The sequence below is a fragment of the Elaeis guineensis genome, chromosome 3 (genome assembly GCF_000442705.2).
Source record: "Elaeis guineensis isolate ETL-2024a chromosome 3, EG11, whole genome shotgun sequence".
Lineage (NCBI taxonomy): Eukaryota > Viridiplantae > Streptophyta > Magnoliopsida > Arecales > Arecaceae > Elaeis > Elaeis guineensis.
In genome coordinates, this window is record NC_025995.2 from 2,285,745 (window position 1) to 2,307,767 (window position 22,023).

The 22,023-nt window shown below is 34.7% G+C and overlaps 1 protein-coding gene and 1 long non-coding RNA gene across 9 annotated transcripts; one reads left to right on the forward strand and one right to left on the reverse strand.

Moving 5' to 3' along the window:
• Positions 1 to 3,177: 3,177 nt before the first annotated feature.
• LOC105042390 (uncharacterized) lies at positions 3,178 to 19,340 on the reverse strand. 7 transcript variants are annotated; one of them, XM_073253523.1, is made up of 11 exons: positions 18,821 to 19,340; positions 18,633 to 18,669; positions 9,976 to 10,229; positions 9,692 to 9,896; positions 6,310 to 6,400; positions 6,027 to 6,172; positions 5,334 to 5,476; positions 4,990 to 5,078; positions 4,331 to 4,513; positions 3,912 to 4,116; positions 3,178 to 3,811 (listed from the first exon to the last, which is right to left on the reverse strand). In XM_073253523.1, the coding sequence occupies exons 3-11, from the start codon at positions 10,193 to 10,195 to the stop codon at positions 3,324 to 3,326; spliced, it is 1,770 nt and encodes a 589-aa protein (XP_073109624.1). In that variant the 5' UTR covers positions 10,196 to 10,229; positions 18,633 to 18,669; positions 18,821 to 19,340; the 3' UTR covers positions 3,178 to 3,323. The 7 variants fall into 7 exon arrangements, with proteins under 7 accessions (XP_073109624.1, XP_019704513.1, XP_019704514.1 ...); XM_019848954.3 differs by having other exon boundaries at positions 4,990 to 5,094; positions 5,230 to 5,476; XM_019848955.3 differs by having other exon boundaries at positions 4,990 to 5,094; positions 5,230 to 5,476; positions 9,976 to 10,244.
• A 236-nt stretch (positions 19,341 to 19,576) lies between these two features.
• On the forward strand, positions 19,577 to 20,961 carry LOC105042384 (uncharacterized). 2 transcript variants are annotated; one of them, XR_012139536.1, is made up of 5 exons: positions 19,577 to 19,591; positions 19,685 to 19,983; positions 20,057 to 20,400; positions 20,563 to 20,669; positions 20,752 to 20,961. It is a non-coding gene; the product is annotated as an uncharacterized lncRNA (long non-coding RNA). The 2 variants fall into 2 exon arrangements; XR_831511.4 differs by lacking the exon at positions 19,577 to 19,591 and having other exon boundaries at positions 19,642 to 19,983.
• Positions 20,962 to 22,023: the final 1,062 nt, after the last annotated feature.

The window sequence follows — 22,023 nt, forward strand, 5'->3', positions numbered from 1 at the left end:
GGAGCAAATTTTGCTAACTCTGTAAATTTTGCTTCATATTCAGTCACACTCATACCCTTTTGCTTCAAATAAATAAACTCTTGCTCTTTCTGGATCCTTATACTCCGAGAAAAATATTGATCATAGAATGCAATCCGAAATCTTTCCCAGGTAAGTATTTCGCCGTCTTGTTCATGCTTGCGATGTAGTCGCTAACACCACTTGTATGCTTTTCCTTGTAGTAAATAAGCTGCATATCGAATCTTTTCTTCATCAAGACACTCTTGGACAGCGAAGGCCTTCTTCATTTTCATTATCCAGTTGTCAGCCTCCAAAAGTTCAGTAGTCCCCTTAAAAGCTGGAGGAGCAAGCTTTTTAAATTCTGAAATGTTGTTCCGTTGTACTAGTTGCTCTCCATGTTGTGGTGGTGGATGCTGATGTTGTTGTGTATCTCGTTGTATCTGCTGTTGTTCAAACATTTGCTGCTGTATTTGTTGTTGCGCTTGTACCATCCTGATTAGGGTCTGCATTAACTGAGCCATATCTGGTTCTTGACGTGCTCTCGAAGTACTCCCATTAGGATCTACGACTCCCTCCTCCTGAGGGGTGCCACTGGTCAGATGGGGAGTGCTACCATCCCGTAGTTGTGATGTCTCTTTTGCAATTCCTTGAGTAGTTCTTGTCATTCTACGGGGAGGCATGGTAACCTTGTAGTAGTAAAACCTTATTAGATTCATTTATCTATTTGTTAGGATGGGTTTATTATGATGCTCATACTTTAATGTCCCAATATTCCTAATGTTTACCCACCTACACTCATACTATGTCAAATTCTATGTGTCATAATTTATCCACTTATGCTCTGATACCATAATAATTGTCACGCCCCCGACCCGAGATTGTGAATCGAGGGTCGCGGCAACCGCCGCATACTCATGAAGAACTCTCTCCATAAGCATGCAAGGCATCTCATCACGATATCAATGCATCACAGCGGAATAAATTCAAATAATTATTATTCAACTGTAATTCAAGTAATTAAATCAAATGTCTTACATCCAATAAAATTTTTACTAAAATAAAAACAATAGATCTAAGTTCAATGAAGTTGACAATGCTAATCTCGCTTCTAAAAGCTCTGTCCCAATATTTCGTCCCACACTCGAAATTAATTATCTGAATCTGAAAAATAGAAAGAAAGGTAATGAGCTAGACAGCCCAATAAGTAACAAATATCTCAACTAGATAATTCAGATATTATATAATTTTCAAGAATAATACTGCAAATAAACATAAGAGTATATTTCATGTTGATTTAATATAAATCAAATATTTTCAAATATTCACATATAATATAATCATAAATCTGATTCGATTCAAAAACACTCGTAACTCAACAGCCTTGACTATGACCAACGTTTAACCCCCATTGACGGGATCCACAGAATACCAGCACACAACCCCCACTGGCAGGGTCCACAAATACCAGCGCACAATCTCCACTAGCAGGATCCACAAAGTACCAACGTATAATCCCCATTGACGGGGCCCACTGAAGCATAGTTAGGCTGAGAGCATAAATCCGATCTGTATCAATACACTTTGTATCATAATATACCATAATTTTTCACTGAACGTGTTCATAATCGACATACCATAATATTTCAAAAGCACTTTTCTTTCAAAACATAATTTCATAAATCATGCATAATTTCAGAGAATAATTATTTATTTTCAAAATAAATATAGAATATCTCGAGAAGACGATTCATTACTTACCTTTCACGGAGCACTGAATGAATATATCGACTAACTTCTAGGAGATTTTTTCGTACCTATTATCCAAAATTATATTTTTATATTAATTTTAATTCAAAATTAAATTTAACAAATCCCAAAATCAAAACCTCACTTAAAATCAGACTCTTCCCTAAACTCGATCAAAATCATCAGATGAAGCCTTCCACTACGCTAATCCTAGAAGAATAACTTAAGAGAGAGAAAAATCCATCAAGAGAGAGAAACAACTTAGAGAGAGAAAATTTTAGAGAGTGAAAGTAGAGAGAGAAAGTCCAATTCCAGAGAGAGAAAGTCAGGATTCAGACTGAAAGAAGAGAGAGAAGAGAGAGAAACTCTCTCTCTCATCATTTTTTTTATTTTATTTTATTTTATTTATTTATTTATTTATTTAATTATTTACTTATATATATATATATTTATTATTATTATTTTTTCTTTTCTTTTCTTTTCTTTTCTTTTCTCTTTTTCTTCTTTTTCTTCTTTTTCTTTCCTTTTCTTTTTCTCTTTTTTCTTCTTTCTCTTTTCTTTTTCTTCTTTTTCTTTTTCTTCTTTTTCTTGGTTCCTTCCAGGCCGAACAGGGGACGGCGGTCCTCCGACCTTGACCGGCCGTTCGGGCCACGGCCGCCGCGGCGGAGACCGGCGGCAGAGGGGGGCCACTCCCCCTGTCACGGAGGAGCATGGCCGGCGATCAGTTGCGATCGCCGGTGCCGAAAAATTCACGGGAAAGAGACCAAAATAGAGGTCCCTTTCTCCGATCGAAAATCAGCGACTCTCGTCACCGGCAGCTGCGCACAGGAGCATGGAAGGAAGGGGAAGGAAGAGAGAAAAAGGAGGGAAACTTATCTTGACCTTCGGTGGCCTCGTCGGAGAGCAGTCACGGCGAGAACAAGGCAAGGGATCGCGGCTCTACTTCAGAAAAATCGGAGAGGAAAAGAGGGGAAAAGAGCCGATGTTGGGTTTCTAGGAAGGAGGAGGTCTTCTTATAGGGGATCCTAGGACTCCGAGGGATCCTAGGATTCCGATCTCGCCTGGGTCTCGCCGGAGAAGAAGACTCCTATCGGGAGTCTTCTTCCCGATTTTTTTCTATTTTTTTTTTTTTTATTTTGGGTTTTGGTGGGCTGAATTGGGTTTTGGGCTATAACAAATATAATAATATCGGACTTGTGAATCTGATATTTTCTATGCTGATGATTAGTTTAGATGCAATTTGAACTCCAATTGGACCAAAAAAAAAAAAAAAAAATAGAAAGGATCACTCAAACCTTTGAGTTAGAAAACAAAATATCTGATTAAAAGCATCCCTTTTCATGGTCGCAAATGGATGTTAACCACTTTCATATCTCAAATGTCAAGATGACATAGATATTGAAAGAACAAGTTTTTCATTTGAACCCTTCATGATAAAAACGTGAAAATGGGGATTTTTCTTCAAAGTAAAGAACAATAGTCTACACCCTTATTAAGCCTGAATTGATTACTACTTTCTTGTAGACTCAAAGCTAGTAAGCCATCAATGTTCCCTAAATTTGTGCCAAAAGAAACTACTAGTTTGCCATTGCTGGCTTTGTAGTAAGACCAAAACCAAAAGGGAAAAGAGGATCATAATGTGGGTCGCCTACATTCATTGGGAGCTGATCCACAAACTTGAACCATGTCCGAGAGAGCTTGCCAGAGAATCCATAGTCACCAAAGAGCATGTCTGCTACACCCTGGCCTTCAGTCCCAGGAAGCCATGCAGCTACGAGAGCATCGATCATGTGCATGTATGGTTCGATCACAAGAGGCCGTCCGGAGATTATGATGACAACACATTTTATAGTTCTGCAGACATTCTGGATCACACTTGGGCCAGGATCAGGAATTGTAAGTTGTAAGTTATCTCCGATCATCTCTGCATATGGCTGCTCTCCGACTGCTACAATTGCATAAGAGAAATGACCATGGTTGACAAAGTCCGAATCAGGGTTCTCAGAGTAGACAACCTCGGTGGTGGGGTCCACAGTGGCCTTCACGGCATCAAGGATTGTGGTTCCTATTGAAAAGTATCGATTGGAGTTTAAAACATTAGCATGCTCTGCTATGTCTGAAAGATATGAGAAGCAAAGTGAACCTCAGGTGTTTTGAATGTTTACCGGTTGTTAGATTGTTCCCACTGAGTCCTTGCCAAGTGATAGTCCATCCTCCACATTGATAGCCCAAGTTGTCGGCATGGCTTCCACCGACAAGAATCTTCTTTGCCTTCTTAGGAAGAGGCAACAGTGTATCATTGATAGACTTTCCATTTTTTAGCAGCACAAGTGATTTCCTCACAGCTTCCCTAGCCAGTTCCCTGTGCTCCTATTAGAAATAATAGTTTTCAGTGATCGAACAACATTATTATGGGAGCAACTGAATTAAATTTGTCTGCAAGAAAAAAATATCAGACAAATATCGGACCGAACGATAGAACTTTTGGTTTATCATTTCTTTTACTGTTCTGTGGTTCATCCTATTTTGACTACTGAATGTAGCTCATGAGTTGGGAAGGCAGTACAAGAAAGTGACAACAAACCTTCTTCCCAAGCTCATCAGCTAAGCTAAGATCAGCATAAGGTTTTTCAAAGAGACCCATGGTGAACTTGACCCGAAGGATCCTTCTTACAGCATCATTGATTCGGCTCATGGGGATGATGTTGTGTTTGACTTGGTATGTCAGATCATCAATGAACTCTGGGTAGTCATGGGGAATCATTACCTGCAAAACATACAAATTGAGAAAGATAATAGCGGCCAGCCAGGAACTTGGTCTGCTAGTTGGCACCTCTCTCCTCAGTACATTCCCTGGAGAGAGGATCCAGCATTAAAAATGGAATGAAAGGTGGAAGCGCAGTGGGAGATAACAAAACAACAAGGCATATATTGCAGAAAAATATAAGTGAAGCAAAATCAGACTTTTCAGATTAAAAAGATTTCACACATAAAGTGCATTTATGTCTTTTATACTCTGCATAACTATTGCCATTTTATATCTTTTGGGTACTCATTAAGATGTTTAAATCCAAACAAATGGGGTCTAGTTTTGTTCTTTTAGAATTTTTTCCCCTAATGTCCTCATACTTCATGGAGGGATAAAAAAAAGTAAGCTGAAAAATTGATGAAGGTAATCAATCTATCACACAGCTTGTAACTAATGAAGCACATGATGCGATAAGGTGAATCTTGGATGCTAACCATGTCAATGCCAGCATGAACTCCTGCTTGTATTGAATACGAGTAATTAGCATGTTGAGGAGTGGTAATGCTGTCAATACCTTGCCAATCTGATATTACAAAACCCTATTAATATACGAAAAAAAAAGATTTCAGCCTTAATATATATAGAAATTGATATTTTAGGAATCAACATGACAGAAACCGATAAATTATGAGTTGCTATGCATCGGAGTATGGATGTGAGGACCATCCACCAACCCTAAAATGGAGCTTGTTTTTGAGAAAGTCCGTCACTAGGTAATGGTTAGCATGCATTTTCACTCCATTCCAACTTGAATAGGAGACCATCACAGTTGAGACACCTTTAATGATAGCATCATAGTAGGGAGGCATATGAATGCTGAGCAGCCCATGCAGACTGATGATGGTGTTGTTCGCATTGATGCCTTTGTATGTTCCGCCATCGCCAACATAATGCTTAGCACATGCAGCAACATTTCTCTTGCTGGATGTAAAAGCAGAATAATAATCACTCAACACAACTGTAGATATTATTTAATTTGGGAATATACTTTGTCTTGGGATCTCATTCCATTGATGAAAGGATCTTTCACAGTATCCCATTCCTTTGATGAAAGGATCAAAGGTTTTTTTGATGGGCTTGAAGCAAATAAGTAATAACAATGATAAAAAAAATTAACCTTTACAGGTTCAAAAAGCTCAAACCAAATCAAGAGTTATAACCACCAGCAGACCTATAAACACAAAAACATGATTTCAAACTTCCTTTATTAAACAATTTTCTTTAAAAAAGGAGCCTTTCAGAAGAATGACTTCAGGAGATTATTGCATTAATGACCACAGCTTTAAGCCCTACCTTTCAACAGTTGAGTTCGCAAATTTTTCTCCATTTACTTATATGTCTAACTAAGCTTACTTCTAATTGTTGGAATGAGAGACAAAAATTGAAACTAAAAGATGTTGGCTTTATATGGAGGAAAATTTAATGGATGAAACTAACATAATTGAAGATGCTGTTGGCAGAAATATCTTACAGTCCAGTAACAAAGGGAACTCCTTTGCGAGAATTCTTTGGAATTTCTCCTTGTAGGCCAGGGATGATTTCTGTCATTTCTTGGACAATTTTTGGATCTTCACTGTAGCTTTCATAGCAGCGACCCCATCTTGGATCTCTACAAACCTGCACAACGCTCAAGCAGAAGACGAAGACTGAAACACAGTGGTCCAGGATGTTCTTTGCAAGATATGTTTAGCTTATTTATCTTTTCTGTAAGAACCAAAATTCACAGAAACAGGATGGTTTTATGTCCTTGTTACCGCAACACATGGAGCAAAAACATAAGGAATGCCTGTTGCTCTAACTTCAAGAGCAGTTGCAGCACCAATTCTCTTCACAAGTGCTGGTTCTCTAATAGAAAAAAGAAACACATTTTAAACAAGAGCACAAAGATTATGAACATATAAAGAAAATACTAGAATAAAAGCAAATTATTTAATTTGATTATCCTTTGTAACTACTCTGACAACTAAATTAAGCTGTACTTTAGAAAAGCAAATATCTGGAACCACTTAAGCTGCCAGAATGCTGAACTGGAAACAATGCACCAATTGTTTCAAGTCATTTCACCTAAAGTGTGAACAAGCAGCAACCATAAGTTCAGCGCTTCCACTACATATGCTAAATATGGCCTTGCAACCATCAGAACTTTTGACACTCTTTGATGATAGTAAGGAGTGATGCAGGTATTGCCTTTTCAAAATGGCTAAAATACTATTAAAATATTTTTTCCTAGACAAAGGTGCTTAGAAGAACTTCAGTCTGTTTGCAGATATATGGGACCGGTGCACGTAATTCCTTCTTCTGAAGTCCTGCAGGGCCACTAGCAACACATTGAGCAGGTTGTGAGGGGGAAAAAGGTTCATCTATATATAAAGTACATTATTTGGCCCATTACTTTGACAATTCTTAAAATACGGTGCATGGCTACAAGACTCGCACAGCAAAATGAATTGTTCCCAAACATTTTTATTTGTGGATGTAAAAATAAAAAAAATACAGTTTTTTGGTGACAAATTAGTTTTGTCACTAATATTCTTTATATATAGTGACAAAATAATTTATTGCAAATGGGTCTTGATTTTTTGGTGAGGATACTATTTCATTGCTAGATAATTTATTTATAGTTTTGTCGCAAAATGTAAACTATCTAGTGATGAACAAGGTTTCACCGCACATTATTCGTTGTGTAAATTTACATTGAAATATTTTTCATTGCTAATTATCTATATGATTTTTAGTGATAACAATATTTCATTGATAAATGTACCTTTGTTGTCAATATACATAGTTTCGTCATAGAATACTCACTGTTTGATGATGATCAGGGACACTGTACAGGCTTTTACAATGAAATAGTTCTCATTGCCAATTATTTATAATTTACTTTTCCAACAAATTAGTTTTGTTGCAAACTGGTCGGATTTTTGGTAATGATAATATTTTGTGGCTAAAAGTTTATTTATTAGAGACATACAAAGTTTTGTTACAAACACAGACTATTTTGTGAAATTGTTGTTTTCTTATAGTTCTGTTTACTAATTGCTTATGGGTTTTGTGGGATGAATTAGTTTCATCAGTAAATTTCTAACCCTATTTTTTGGTTACCAAATTCTTTTCCTTACGAAATGAATTTGATTTTTAACAATGATAATATTTCATATAAAATTTTATATCATCTCATTACTCAATATTTTTCTTTACAATGCCTAATTTTTAATATTTAAATAAGTTAATTATTCCATTTTCTAATCGAATCTGTTATAAATAATTAAACAAGTTGCACAAATCGAGTTTGGCCATTCATCTTGTTATAAACTGAATTTGATTTTTAACAATGATAATATTTCATATAAAATTTTATATTGTCTCATTACTCAATTTTTTTCTTTATGATGCTCAATTTTTAATATTTAAATAAGTTAATTGTTCTATTGTATAATGGGATATGTTATTAAACAAGTTGCATAAATCTAATTTGGCCATTCATCTTGTTTAAAACATTTTTGTGTTGTCTTATACAGAGAGGGATGATTAAGAGCCTTATGTTTTCTTCATAAGGCAATATTCTGAGAATGATATCCTCTCTTATTAAGACATACAACCTCATGCTTCTTGACCATTCACCAAAAAGATAAGTCTCCCTGACTGTTGTTTTGGATGATAAACTCTAAATAACTAATGATATGTTTCAATGGCAGGTGTTCTGATGGAATCCATAAAGTTGGTTGTATATGCATGCATGTATGTAATTTTTGTTAATGTAACCATGATGAATTTGGGGCTTCACTGTTTTTCACATCAGTATCCATGTCACCATCCTAAATGATATTCATCTTAGCCATGGTTTAATCGACACCTGTTATAATGTTATAACACAAACAAGGGCAATAATTTGGCATTTCCGTTATTCCCAATAATAAAATAATATTTCTCTCTAATATTCAATCTTCTACCAATTCTTCTTCCAAAACAAAGTTCGAACGACCTGAAAAGAATATTTTTTTACAACAAAACAGTGAACAGGACAAGAATGCTGCTATTTTTCTGTTTTTATCTGTTATTGTCCTTTATAACACTATTATAACAGTTATTATTTTAATATTCAACAACACCAAATCGCATAGAATGGGGCAAACAATGGCCACTGTAGCCATTATAACAGAATAATAGTCTCTTAGGTGGTCTCTTGTAATGGAACAATACTGTAATTGAGACCCTGACCTTAGCAATTCATATAGCAACTTAAATGTTCCATGGAAGCTGTAACATGTCTCTTTATAAAAATCTACTATCGCGGCAATCATTCATTCTACCAGTTCTGACAATCTGTTCTATCAATCTTATTCTCTGATGTTTGATCAATAATTAGTCCTAGTTCAGTTTTATTCTCTGACGTGCATCTCCCGTTTATCTTTTTGTGAATATTTCATACTTATTTTTCACTTTAGGAAAAAAAAAGATATTCTCATTGTACTAACTCTATTATCCATTTTCTCTTTTAATTCCTTTTTCTCTGTAACTTCTTTCATCTTCCTTTTCATTTTAAACAAGCCCATCAATTTCTTGCTTAGAACAAGCCAATTAATTGCTTCTCTGATCTCCTTGTCATTACTCTTCCATTCTATTATTGGTCTACCTCTTTATTTTTTAAGCCAATCTTTTCACTCCAAAGTAAATTTTGCAATGCAATAAAAAATAGAAATGTTTGTCACCATAGACCAAAGAAAAAGAAGACACGCAAACTTCTATATATGAATTTTAAAAGTTTATAAAGCCAAAAGCCTAAATATTTTGTTTCTGAGCAAAACTAAAAGCCTTAAAAGTTCAGAAGCATTTGTGGGCAAAAGGAAAAGCAAGCAAATATATGGAGTATCCTGGAAATAAAACAGTCAAGCCACAGCACAGAAAAAAAGGAGCTGAAATTATATCAAGCAACTCATCTCCAACACAATTATTACATGTAAGAGAGAATGTCATCAACAAATCAAGTTTGAAAAATTGTGTCATTTATTAGTTTCTTGAACAGCCAAATATTTGTAAATTCACTGAGCAGCACTAAGCAATGAATCACAAAGTAGCAAAAGAAACAAAAAAATAACCACCAGCTTTATATCCTTGTATCAATTGAAATATACTTGCCTCGTAGCTCCAAGACCAATATTATGTGGGAAAATCGTAGCTTTATAGACATTATTGTGACCATGAACAGCATCAATGCCATAGATCATGGGAATTCCCAGACGGGTAGAAAGAGCAGCCTTCTGCATCTCATTTACCATATTCACCCAAGTTTCCACAGAAGCTTTAGGAGCAGGCACGCTACCTCCCCCACTCAATACACTACCTACATCATATATTCAGTTTAAAAAGGACAAATCATCTTTTGATCTATGTGTTTTGTGAATTAAATCAGGAGCCCGTACCTATGAAATATTTATTAATGACTTCAGATGTTGCATTTTCCCTTGCAATTTGTGACATCTGACCAACCTTCTCAGCCAGAGTCATCCGTCTTAGTAGGTCATTTATTCGAACATTCAGTGGTTGCTTGGGGTCCTTATACTTCAAATACTCTGCTCCTCCCATTGCCATCCAGGAGCATAAGAATACAGGAATAAATATGAGCCTTAGGGACTGCTCCATCTTTACCGTACACTATAGACGCTTGTTTCCAATCCTGACAGAAGATGAGCTAAAGTAAAGATACAAGTGAGGAAAGCTTATGAAAAATAGAATTAGTAATAAAATGCATTAATATTGAAAAGGAATAAAACCATAAGTAAAATTGTAAACATATTAAGATGAGCATTTCTGCAATTATAATTATCTCGACAGTTTACGTTCTGCAGGTACAAGAGAAGATATTGCTGTTATATTTAAATACTTTCTTTTTTTTAATGATTTGAAATAATTATCGATTCAGAGGTACAGAATCATCTCTAAGGTCAATCCTTGTCCACCAAACATGGGTCAACAAAATTCTAACTAGAGTTGAACTAACAAGAAACATCTTCCAAACAAACAATGTCCAAAGATATTAGCAAAAAACATATGAAGGGGATTCGGAAATAGTAAAAATATGCAACAGTTGCAGAATAGATGGATAAAAGGAAAATCTAATCCGAATTGAAAACATTAAACTACAATAGCACCGGGTAAATTTTGGACTGGAAAATGTGCACAGAGAGATCTGATACTCAGCAGAACATAAAAACCTATACCTGGTCATGGCATATCTAAGCACTCCTACATAAAAGAACACTGCTGCACTAAAGATGTTAGAATAGCATGACTACATAGAAGTCCAAAACAATTGACCTCAGGAGTTGACATAGTTGTCTACCGTAAAAGCAAGGTATGACTTCATGCTGGCAACAAGGAATGAGTACAGGATTACTTTGATTTTGTACATTTCAGCAGCATACAATTTCAATAAGAAAACATTTGTACCGACATCATCAACCAACATATGGCTATCTAGAAAATGTCTGATTTCTTCTTTATCAACAAACAATAAAGCAGTCTGATTTCTTCTATAGCAACATGCAAAAAAGCATTCACCCAGAGATAATTTGCATCTTTCTTCACTCCCAGTGGTGTACTAAGTAGCCTGGGTTTTCCTAAAATATAGACATAACCAATACCAATATGAATGAATACTGCGACTCCGCTGGCATACATTCAATAACACAATTTCATCCAGGCAAAAATGAGGTGACGTAAAATATTCCCTTGGCACTATGCAGACATTGCCATCATCAACCGAAAAAGCATAAAGAATGAAATGATCCAATACCCCAACCCAGCCGCATGAATCTTAAAGCGGCGGAAAAAAAAATCAGAGAGAAAGAAGACCGTCCTCTCCCTCTTTCTTAGCCCTTAAATCATAGTTTTCTGGCAGGCGAATCGCCGGATTTCGTTAAAAAAAAGGGAGGGGGGGGCGCCTTGCTTGATTCCCCCGTTTTTCGCCCGTCTTTCTTGAGTTTTCCGGTGGCGGGCGATGCCGCCGACTGCCGGTTTGTGATCCCCCGACTGCATCACCGCAGCCCACATCTCCGGCGACAGCTGCCGCCGGCTTTGAGCCCCTCTGTTTCGGGAATAGAAGGGGAGCAAGCATCCCCTGTTTCGCCAAGGGTGGAAGGAAAAAAAAAAAAAAAAGAATGAAAGAAAAAAATATGGGGAACTAACTAGAAAAAAATTTTTTTTTTTTTTTTCCTCTTCCCTCTCTCATATCTCTACCTTTTCTCTGTAAAAAGCATCATTTTTTTTTTCTAAATTTTTTTTTTCTAGATTGTTTCTCTCTCTATATGGATTCTCCTACTTAGTATTAATCTAGTACAAGATTTATTTTCAATGATTTTGATCCAATCCTAGAGAAAGGTTCTGATCCATAGTTGTTGAGCAGCGTACTGATATCTATTTTGATTAGATTAGATATTCCTAAATTTGATCATCTATAATTTATATTAAACCATCTGTTAATTTATTCATGATATGACTAAAACACCTTGATGATGCTGATCGAAATGTTGAATAGTATTGTTTAGTTAGCTTTGTTTCTTCCTCTTAGCTTCTTTCTCTTCTTCTCTATTATTCTCACTTTACGTGATCTATGAATCCATTGAAGGGTACTCAGGCCTATTGTTTTGAATTTAAGTTGACCTTGGTAAAATGATTTTCTTTCAATAACTTTGATGAACGTGGATAAACGAGTCCTCATCCATAGTCATTGGGTGGCATGTTCCAATCCCATCTTGGCTCTTATTGAGTATTGGTAATTTTGATCATTCTTGATTTTTGTTGAATCACCTATACCACCAATCTAATCACAATCAAATAAAATTACCTCAATTGGATGAATAGTTATTGGACGCTACCGCTTTGCAAAACCTTATGAGGATATCGAAAAATAAGATTTTTATTCTTAAAATATTGGTGGTTAAATTTGACTAAAATATGTTTTGAAGGACTCTCTTAGGATTAATTGAATCTATACATTCAGTATTCTGCTGAGATAAATATTGAACCATTTTTTTAAGATATTTCATAACTTATTTTGAAAGTAAATAATTAGACTTTGATTTATGTGTGATTTGTACAATTATATTTAAATGGAGAATGATTTGCAAATTTGAGATTATTTTTGAAAAATTATGATTCATTGATTTGTTATGATTTATGCATATTGATGATCAGAATTGTGATATTTATTTTCTTACAAAAATATTTTCGTATACTTTGGATTTGAACTCTCAATCTAACTATGTTCTCTGAACTCTATTAATGAAGGCTGTGTATTGGTTCTCCATATCCTATCAATGGGGGTCACACATTGATTCTTTAAATCCTATTAATGGGGGTTGTGTATTAATTTTCTAAATTCTGTCAATGAAGATTATATATTGATTTTTTAGACACTGCCAATAGGATTATGTGTTGGTACTCTGATTGAGCTCATTATTTTTGTTCTAGGCTCACCGCAGGATATAAGTGTGGTCATAGTTAGGACTATTGAGTTATACATTGTTTGTTTTGAATTGGATTTATGATTATGTATATGTATGAATATTTGAAAGTATTTAATTTGCTTAAATTAGTATGAAATATGCTTTTATGGTTACTCATGACATTCATTTTTGAATATCATATCCTATCATAATATCTGAAATATCTAGTTTTGATATTTATTACTTACTGGACTATCGAGCTTATTACTTCTTTTTTTTCAGATCTAGATTTTTAATTATGGATGTGAGTACTACTTTAGAAATAAGTTTAGAGATAAAAGTCGATAGTATCAATTGAGTTTAGATATAGATTTATTATTATATTTTATAAGATTGTTATTTGAGGTTTAATTAATGTAAGATCTTTTAAATATTATTAAAATTTTATGAGAGATTAAAGTTGATTTTAGTTAGTTAGATTTTGGACTTAATTTATTATTAATTTTATTATAATATATTTATATTATATTTGAAATACTTTGTATGGTTATGGAGAGAGTTCTCCATGAGTATAACAGTGATTGCCATGACCCTTAAACTCATGATCTTAGGTCGAAGAGTGATAATTAATATAATATCAAAGTATAAGTGGATAAATTATGACACATAGAAACATAAAAACAACCATAGAATTAGTGTAGATGGATAGACATTAGGGATATTGGAAAGTATATCTTGATGTTTGCAATATAAGTTATCTTCATAATTTTCAGTTAAACCTTCAGATTATGTATGAAAAGATTACTAAGAAATCATGATTAATATAGTTTCATATATGATGGGCAATCTATAGATCATGTTATGATTGGCTGGATTCCATATAAAGTAATTGCAAGAAGATTGATCATGAAATTTTATTGTGTATTGTGATTATTAATTTGATCATCAGTTGTTTAAATGAATTACAAGCTCAAATTTGACGTAGAAGAATCTTGTGATGTTGTTCTAGATTTCAAGTTAATTATTTAATGGCAAAATAAAGGTTCACTCATAAAATATTATTTCAAGATGGACTAAGAGAAATCTTTTATGATACTTGATTAAAATATTTTTCAAAGTTGAATCTAGTATATGAATCATATATAAACTGGCATGGAGGAGGAAAATACATTTGGGGATATTGCAAATAAGTTTATTTCTCATGAAAGAAATAGATTTCATTTTTAGGACATAGATATTCATCTCGGGGGAATTAGTAACATTTTTATTTATCATCTTTAAATGCAAAAATAATAGATCTTATTTATATCTATCGTAAACTCTATGGTGTGTATGAAACCTCAATTCAACTTTGGGTTTATAAGTTGACCTAGGGATCTTTTGTCATTATTGATGAGGTCGCTAGTGAAATCTAGTATTGCATTAAGAATTTAAATTTTAGAGGCTTACATGATTATCATGGAAGTTTTTTGATATATGCTAAAGATCTCGATGAAGGAAACTCTAGGAGAGATTGAGTCGGTTATATTTATGTATTTTGATTTAAAGCATTTTAATTTGGTAGAGCATTGAGCAATTCTTTTGATTCTGTTGACTTATAGGAGTTTGGTTTGGAATCATCTAATTGAATTGATAAGAGAATCAAGTTTTAATTCATGTTTATGTTATAGTGGCTGGCTTATTTGATGGTTTTGAATGTCATAAGTAGCTTAAGTATTTACCAACTGGATGTGCTCGAGGCAATGTAAGGATGAGAATCAAAAGTTTTTTTATAGCTTTACTTAGGATTTGAAATTTTGGATCTTCTCAGTGTATAATATAAAAGGATACTTTGATCAAATGTTATTTAGTGAATCCAGAAAATTTTTTGGTGGTTTAAATTAGAGTGCACGATAGAAGTGTGGTGATTTGGATAATTTTGAATTGATCAGCAATATTAATTCTGAGTTAGAAGTTTATGATAGATGATATGATTTGATATTCTTTGTAGAGGACTTCATTAATAATGAAAATGATAAAGATTTTTATTTTGAATTATTTGGAATGTCACTAAATGATTTTTACTAGTGGGTCCTCTATCTATTATGTTAAGAATTTTTTTAGCATCTTGAATTTAGAGCCAGTGGGCTGTCGATTTTTGATTTTGGACTTGGAATATATTGGTGTAGATGTCCTTGTCCTAGATTCAAAGCTCATACTGTATATGTTAAATCAATATATTTATACTCGAACATTCATCTACCAAGTGCATATTAGAGTTTGTTTATGATTTTGTGAAGATTTGATTAGATCAATAGCTTGAAAAACTTGATATTCTTATATGGAATTAGGATATTAATTTTGATTACAAAAAAGAATGATTCTGATTAAGATCAACTCTTATGGTATTAATCTTTTCTTTATGAGATAATTTAATGATGAAATTATATTGAGAATTAAAATATCAAAACATTTGAGGATGAGATTAGAACTATGAATTTCTAACTTTTGATAGCATAGATATGAAAAGTTTCGAGGATGAATTTTATTTTAGGAGGGAAGAATGTGATACCCCAATCCAACTGTACGAATCTTAAAGTGGCAAAAAAAATAAAGAGAAAGAAGACTTTCGATTAGAGTCTTTCTTCCCGTTGGACTCCCGATCGAAGTTTGTCTTCCCATTGGACTCATAATCAGAGTCGAAGAACGACGTTCGAGAGGAGTCCAGCTCTTCCCCACCATCTTTGTTTAAAGGAAAAAGGATTTTCCATCTTCCCCATCGAGAATTGAGGTCCCTAATAGAGCAGATCGCTAGAGTTCTTTCCCAAAGCCCTTTATCATGTTCATTGGAAATGAGGCTCAAGCATCTAGAAAGTTAGGTAAGAAGCCGACAAACCTCGATTGATCCTCCTCTCTATCTTTTTTCATCCTTAAGCCATAATGTCTGGCCAACGAATCACCAGATTTTGTCAAAAAAAGGGAGCTCGATTGATTCCCCTATTTTCACCTCTCTTTTTTGATTTTTCTAGCTTCAGTCGTCATCGTCGATGGCCAGTTTGTAATCCTCTGACTACATCACCGCAGCCCACATCCCCAGCAATAACTACCTCCGCTTTTGAGCTTCTCTATTCTGGGAATAGAAGGGGAGCAGGCATCTCCTATTTTTTTAAGGGAAGAAGGAAGAAGAAAAGAAAAAAAAAAAAGAAAAAGAAAAAAAAAAGAAAGAAAAGAAAAAAATAGAGTTTCTCTCTCTATCTATTCTCTCTCTCCTCTCTCTATCTTCTCTCTCTAGTTCCTCTCTCTACGACTTTCTTTCTCAAGAAAGTGTCACTTTCTCTCTCTAGATTGTTTCTTTCTTTTCATCGATTCCTCTCTCTAAGATTATCTAATAAAAAGATTTACTTTTAATTATTTTGATCTGACCCTAGTTAAGGGATTCTGGTTCGTAGTCGCAGAGCATCATGCCAGTATCCATCTCGATCAAACTGGTATCCCTAAATTTGATCATCCATGATTTATATTGAATCATCCATACATTAATTCATTCATGATTTGACTAAAACACCTTAATCAAGCTAATCAGGATGTCGAGTAGTATCGTTTGGTTAGCTTTGTTTCACTCTTTTAGTTTCTTTCTTCTTCTCCATCATTCTCTTTCTATTTGACCTGTGAATCTATTGAAGGGCACTAAGTCCTATTGCTTTGAATTTGATTAGACCTTGGTAAAGAGGTTTTCTTTCAATGAGTTTGATGAACCCCGTGAACAGAATCCTAACCCATAGCCGTCGGGTGGCATATCAGTCTCCATCTTGGCCCTTGCCAATTATAGCTAGTTTTGGTCATCCTTAATTTCTGTTGAACCACCTATACCCTTAGTCTAATTATGATCAAAATAAAATTATCCTGATGGACCAATCGAGCTGTTGGACGCTATTGCTTTGCAAACTTTATTAGGATATCATAATATAATATTTTTATCTAAAAATATTAGTGGTTAAATTTTGACTAAAATATATTTTAAATAATAGATTTTAAAGGATCCTCTTAGGATGAATCAAATCTATCCATTCAATATTTTATAAATATAAGTAATGAATCATCTTTTCGAAATATTTCATAATTTATGTTGAAAGCAAATAATTAGTTTTTGATTTATGTGTGGTTTGTAAAATTATATTGTATTTGAATAGAGAATGATTTGCAAATTTGAGATTATTTTTGAAAAACTATGATGCATTGATTTGTTACAAATTATGTATATTGATGATCAAAATTATAACGTATATGTTATCTTGCAAAAGTATGTTCGTATACTTTGGATTTGGACTCTTAGTCTAACTATATTTTCTAAACCCTATCAATAGAGGTTGTGCATTAGTTTTCTGGACCATACTAATAAGAGTTATGCATTGGTTCTTTAGATCTTATCAATGAGGGTTATGCATTGGTTTTCTAGATCATGCTAATGAAGGTTATGCACTGGCATTTTGATGGAACTCATTATTTCTATTCGGCCTTGCCATAGTATATAAGTGTGGTCATAGTCAAGACTATTGAGTTATATACTGTTTGAGACTGTTGAGTTATTTGTTATTTTATTCGAATCGAATTTATAATTATATATACATACATTTGAATATTTAAAAATATTTAATTTGCATAAATTAGCATAGAATATGCTCTTATGGTTACTCATGGTATTTATTTTTGAATATCATATCTTATTATAATATTTGAAATATCTAGTTAAGATATTCATTACTTAGTAGGTTATCAAGCTTATCACTTCTCCTTCTTTTTTAGATTCAGATTCTTAATTACGAACGTAGGTACTATTTTGAAAATAAATTTAGAGGTGAAAATCGACAGTATCAACTGAGTTTAGACATAAATTTATTATTATATTTTATAAAATTATTATTTGAGATTTAATTGATGTAAGATCTTTTGAATATCGTTAGAATTTTATGAGAGAATAAAGTCGATATTAGTTAGTTATATTTTAGATTTAATTTATTATTAATTCTACTATAGTGCATTGATACTATTTTTGTATTGCTTTGCATGTTTATGGAAAGAATTTTTCATGAGTACGTGGCGATTACTATGACCACTAGACTCGTGATCTCGGATCAGAGGCCTGACATGTGCATTATAAAAAGTAGAGAAAAAGGTCGCTTAATGGGGACCAATGGAAAGATAAGTCTCATTGAAAATGGTCATGGAGTGACAGCATGAATGATTCTAGAATAAAAGTATAAAAATCATTATCAATTATATCATCGTTAGAGAATGATAATTTTAGTCAATCCATCAGATATCTGATCCGCACCTCTATTTGATTCGATCCGACCTAATCCGAAATGGATACGGAACTATATAATTTTGAGGAGAGCATGAATATTGACTGATCTGATCTATATCCAACCTCATCCCTAATCACGGCATCTTTGAACTTCTAAAACTTTGCCATCATAGTGTCATTTCCATCAATATTATTCTATGACAAAGGAAAAAGCTAGAAGATAGGTTTGTAGAACCATGACCACATATGTTTGATAGGAACATTTGGAATCTTCAGCATATGAACTGGAAAGCATTTCAAGCCAAAGACTGGAAAAAAATTGAAAAAGGGAAAAGACAGAAAACAATACCAGTAGTTTCCAACCCAAAGACCAGTGATCCAATCCACTGAAGTGTAATCCAATGCCATCGTTACGAAGCAGGAGCAGAGACCCAATCATAGTTTTGTAGACCAGTAAGAAGAGAACTTCTTTTCCTTTTTTTTTTTTTTTAATTATAAAAAAAAGTGAACAAAAAGGAAAGGACATTTCATTCTTACTTTACAGTAAAGAAGGATTTCTTCCTTTTTAGAGGAATAATTTAGAAGAGGATGCCCGCATTGAATGATCGCATGGGTACTCATAGCAACCACAAATAACAAAACGTTGAGATTCAAAAAAGAATGTTGAGAGAGAATCTAAAACCAAAAAAATGTTGAGATTCAAAGCCACAGACCAAAGCAAAAGAGAATCTAAAACTCTTACGAATAAAACCTGCAGAGAGAGAGAGAGAGAGAGAGAGAGAATCTAAAGCATACAAATTCCAAGAAGTGGCAAGAGAAGAAACAACAAAAACAGCTGCGAGAAATGAGAGCATACCAATCATCAATGAGAGCCCAGAGGGATCGAGAGAGAATGAGAGAGTCAAGGTTTTGGGAGGAAGAGGAGCATTTATAAAATGGTATGGGCTTAAAGTTGGAACATGGGAGAACTGAGAGCACTCCCACTGGCTGCCCGTACTGACAGAAACTGAAAATGATATTTAGGTTTGCCTTTGCATTATGGTGGGTCTGATGTATTCCTTTTCATATTTCTGCAAGGTACCGTTAGCCTATGTCTTGCTTGCTTCACCCTAATTATTGATACACCTTATCCAATACGGTGAACTGACAAATAAGAGCACGCCACGTATTTACAAGCTGATCATTCAAAATTTACTGCATTATCGACACAGAAGGGGGACGAAGGAACTCTCGGATTTCACACTCTCCGTCAATTACTGATAACGAGTTATATACAAACAGACATAGTACGTCCACGCAAGCTAGAAAGTAAGTTTTTTCTGGACTCTTTTGCACTGTTTCTATTTTTCGGAGGGTGTTCTCTTTCTATTTAGGTGAACCTTCTTATCTTTGTTGTTTTAGGCTGGAGAGCATCCGTCAAGCGAGACAACCACCATCTGATGCCAACTCAAAAATATTGCGCAACGTCAGAGCCATTATCTTTTGGGCACGGCGGCCATCGATCCTCCTCTCCCTATCTTTGCTGGCGCCCCTCCACCACCACCGCCGCCCTCCAATCTCTTTTGCCGGCATCCCTCCGCCCAGACCCTCCCCTCTTCGCTCTCTTCTTTTCTGTTCCCTTCTTTCAGCGGCGCTTCTTCTCTTTAGGAGTTTGGAGAAAATTCATATTTTATAATCTCAAATTTAATCGGCTATACCCGGTAAGTCATGAGACGATCCAGACTTTCCATTATGAAATGAACGGTCAATAAATATTTGCATTTTTTCTCACAGCTGATATTTGACAGCACCGCAAGAAAACCTTTGCCATAAACCCTCGCCGTTATTTTTAATCCATTAAAACTTAGGCTTTAGATCGCTGGCTGCGCTTATTCTCTTCATCACGAGAAAGAAAGAGCTCCAAAGATGGTTCCCAGTCTCAAAAACCCTAAGAAGAGCAAGAGAAAGAACAAGATGCCTCCTCTTCCGCTTCCCATCCACTTCTTTTCTCTGCATCCTTATCCATCGATTCTTTTCCTTTTCGAACCATTTATTCTCATGGTTTCTGTTGTTTTCTCCGTTGCAGAGCTTAAAGAAGGGTGAAAGAAAATTGTTCTGTGCCATCGGCACCTGCTAAGGTGAAAGAAAATTGATCCAAAAAAATCATCTTTTTCCCTTTTTAATTCTCATACCGTAACTTGAATAGAATTTATTTGTCTGCAGACTACATTTTCTTGAACATGTAGTTAAATTTGGTTCAAATATTGAAATTTATTTTTTAATTATTTTGGTGTCTTTAGGTAGGGCAATCTGGTGTTGATAAGTTAGAAGAGGGAGAGGAGCTTCAATTTGATGCTTCAGTATATAATTATCTTCATGCATTTAATGCCGGCTGGCCCTGTTTGAGGTAGAATGTTGGAAAGAAAAATTTACTTCCTTTTATTTTGTGTGATATGTTGTTGTCTCACTAATTTATTTTTTTATTGTAGTTTTGACATAGTACATGATTCATTGGGACCGGTCCGGATAAAGTTTCGGCATACGGCGTTGCCGGGACCCAGTTTCTTTCTCTCTCACTTCTAAGCCTTCGTAATTACTCTATTCTATCATATACAATAATGATGCTTGGAAGCACCTTTAAAGAATACTCTATATAAACTCAAATTGGGTTTCAATCACATACATTAGTTTTTTGTCAAGTTGTGATGGATTTGTGCATTATTGAGATAGTTATTTGGACCCAACTTATCTGGAGGGGGTGGGAGGGGGATGATCTTATAGAACGGAGAGAAAAATAAAAAATTATTTCAATTAATTTGTTATAGAGGGACTGCTTTTTATTTTTTTAAGCAATTGGTTGCGACCTGTTATCATGCATTCCTCCGCCCAAACTATTTCTTTTGAGTCTTTGATTTGAAACTGCCCTTGACGTCATCCTCAATTGGAGAATTGCAAACGTACTCTACTATTGTCATACTGTGCCACAATTATGGAGCCAACTTCGTGTTAGAAACCAAGTTCCAGGGCTTGACGCACTTCATTTATGGCTGATTGGACACTGAGTGAGAGTTGGAATTCCAGAGGATGGCTGTCATAGCTAGCTTTTTTTAGTTAGCTACCGTACAAAAACCAATGTCTCGATGTTCTACGATATCTCCGACAAGCGGATACTATTTTTTTTATAAATAATATTTATTATCTGATATTTTTTTAAAAAATTAAATTATTAGATAAATCTTCACCGCTTAATCAATCACATTCAATTGATCACAATCGAAGATCTACCCCGATAAAAACTAACATTATTGAAAGAATATCGATATGAAGCTAGTAATATGGAACCGAATCATGGAGATCATTATAAAGTCGATCTCGATGCAAAGTCGGAGTCACCAGAGGGCCGATCTCATTAGAAGACCATGGTCCCTAGGAAGTCTGCCTCATCAAAAGTCCGACCTCATCCGAAAGCTGAGATCGATGGAAGTCCGACCTCAACATCACCTGGACGTGGCGACATTATCCAAGGTAAATGCTACATCGGCCAACGATCGGTCTGTTTCTCCAGTGCCATCGACGAGAAACTGACGTACTTGTCTGTCGCGACAGTACTAATCTGGAGATCGAATTCTTTAGCTATCTATGGCACCTGATAGTTCAAATCGATCATCTCCCGACTTGACTCTCCAATCCTACTTGATGAGCCCGAGACTGCTGGCATGCAGGGTACTCACCTCGGACTGCTTCCAATCTCTTTCATCTTG

Coding starts and splice junctions, on each gene's coding strand:
- LOC105042390 (XM_010919567.4), bottom strand. CDS start 10,195: ATGGAGCAGTCCCTAAGGCTCATATTTATTCCTGTATTCTTATGCTCC. Junction 9,897..9,975: donor CATTAATAAATATTTCATAG/GTACGGGCTCCT, acceptor TATATGATGTAG/GTAGTGTATTGAGTGGGGGA. Junction 5,095..5,229: donor AAAACAAGCTCCATTTTAGG/GTTGGTGGATGG, acceptor GTATATTAATAG/GGTTTTGTAATATCAGATTG.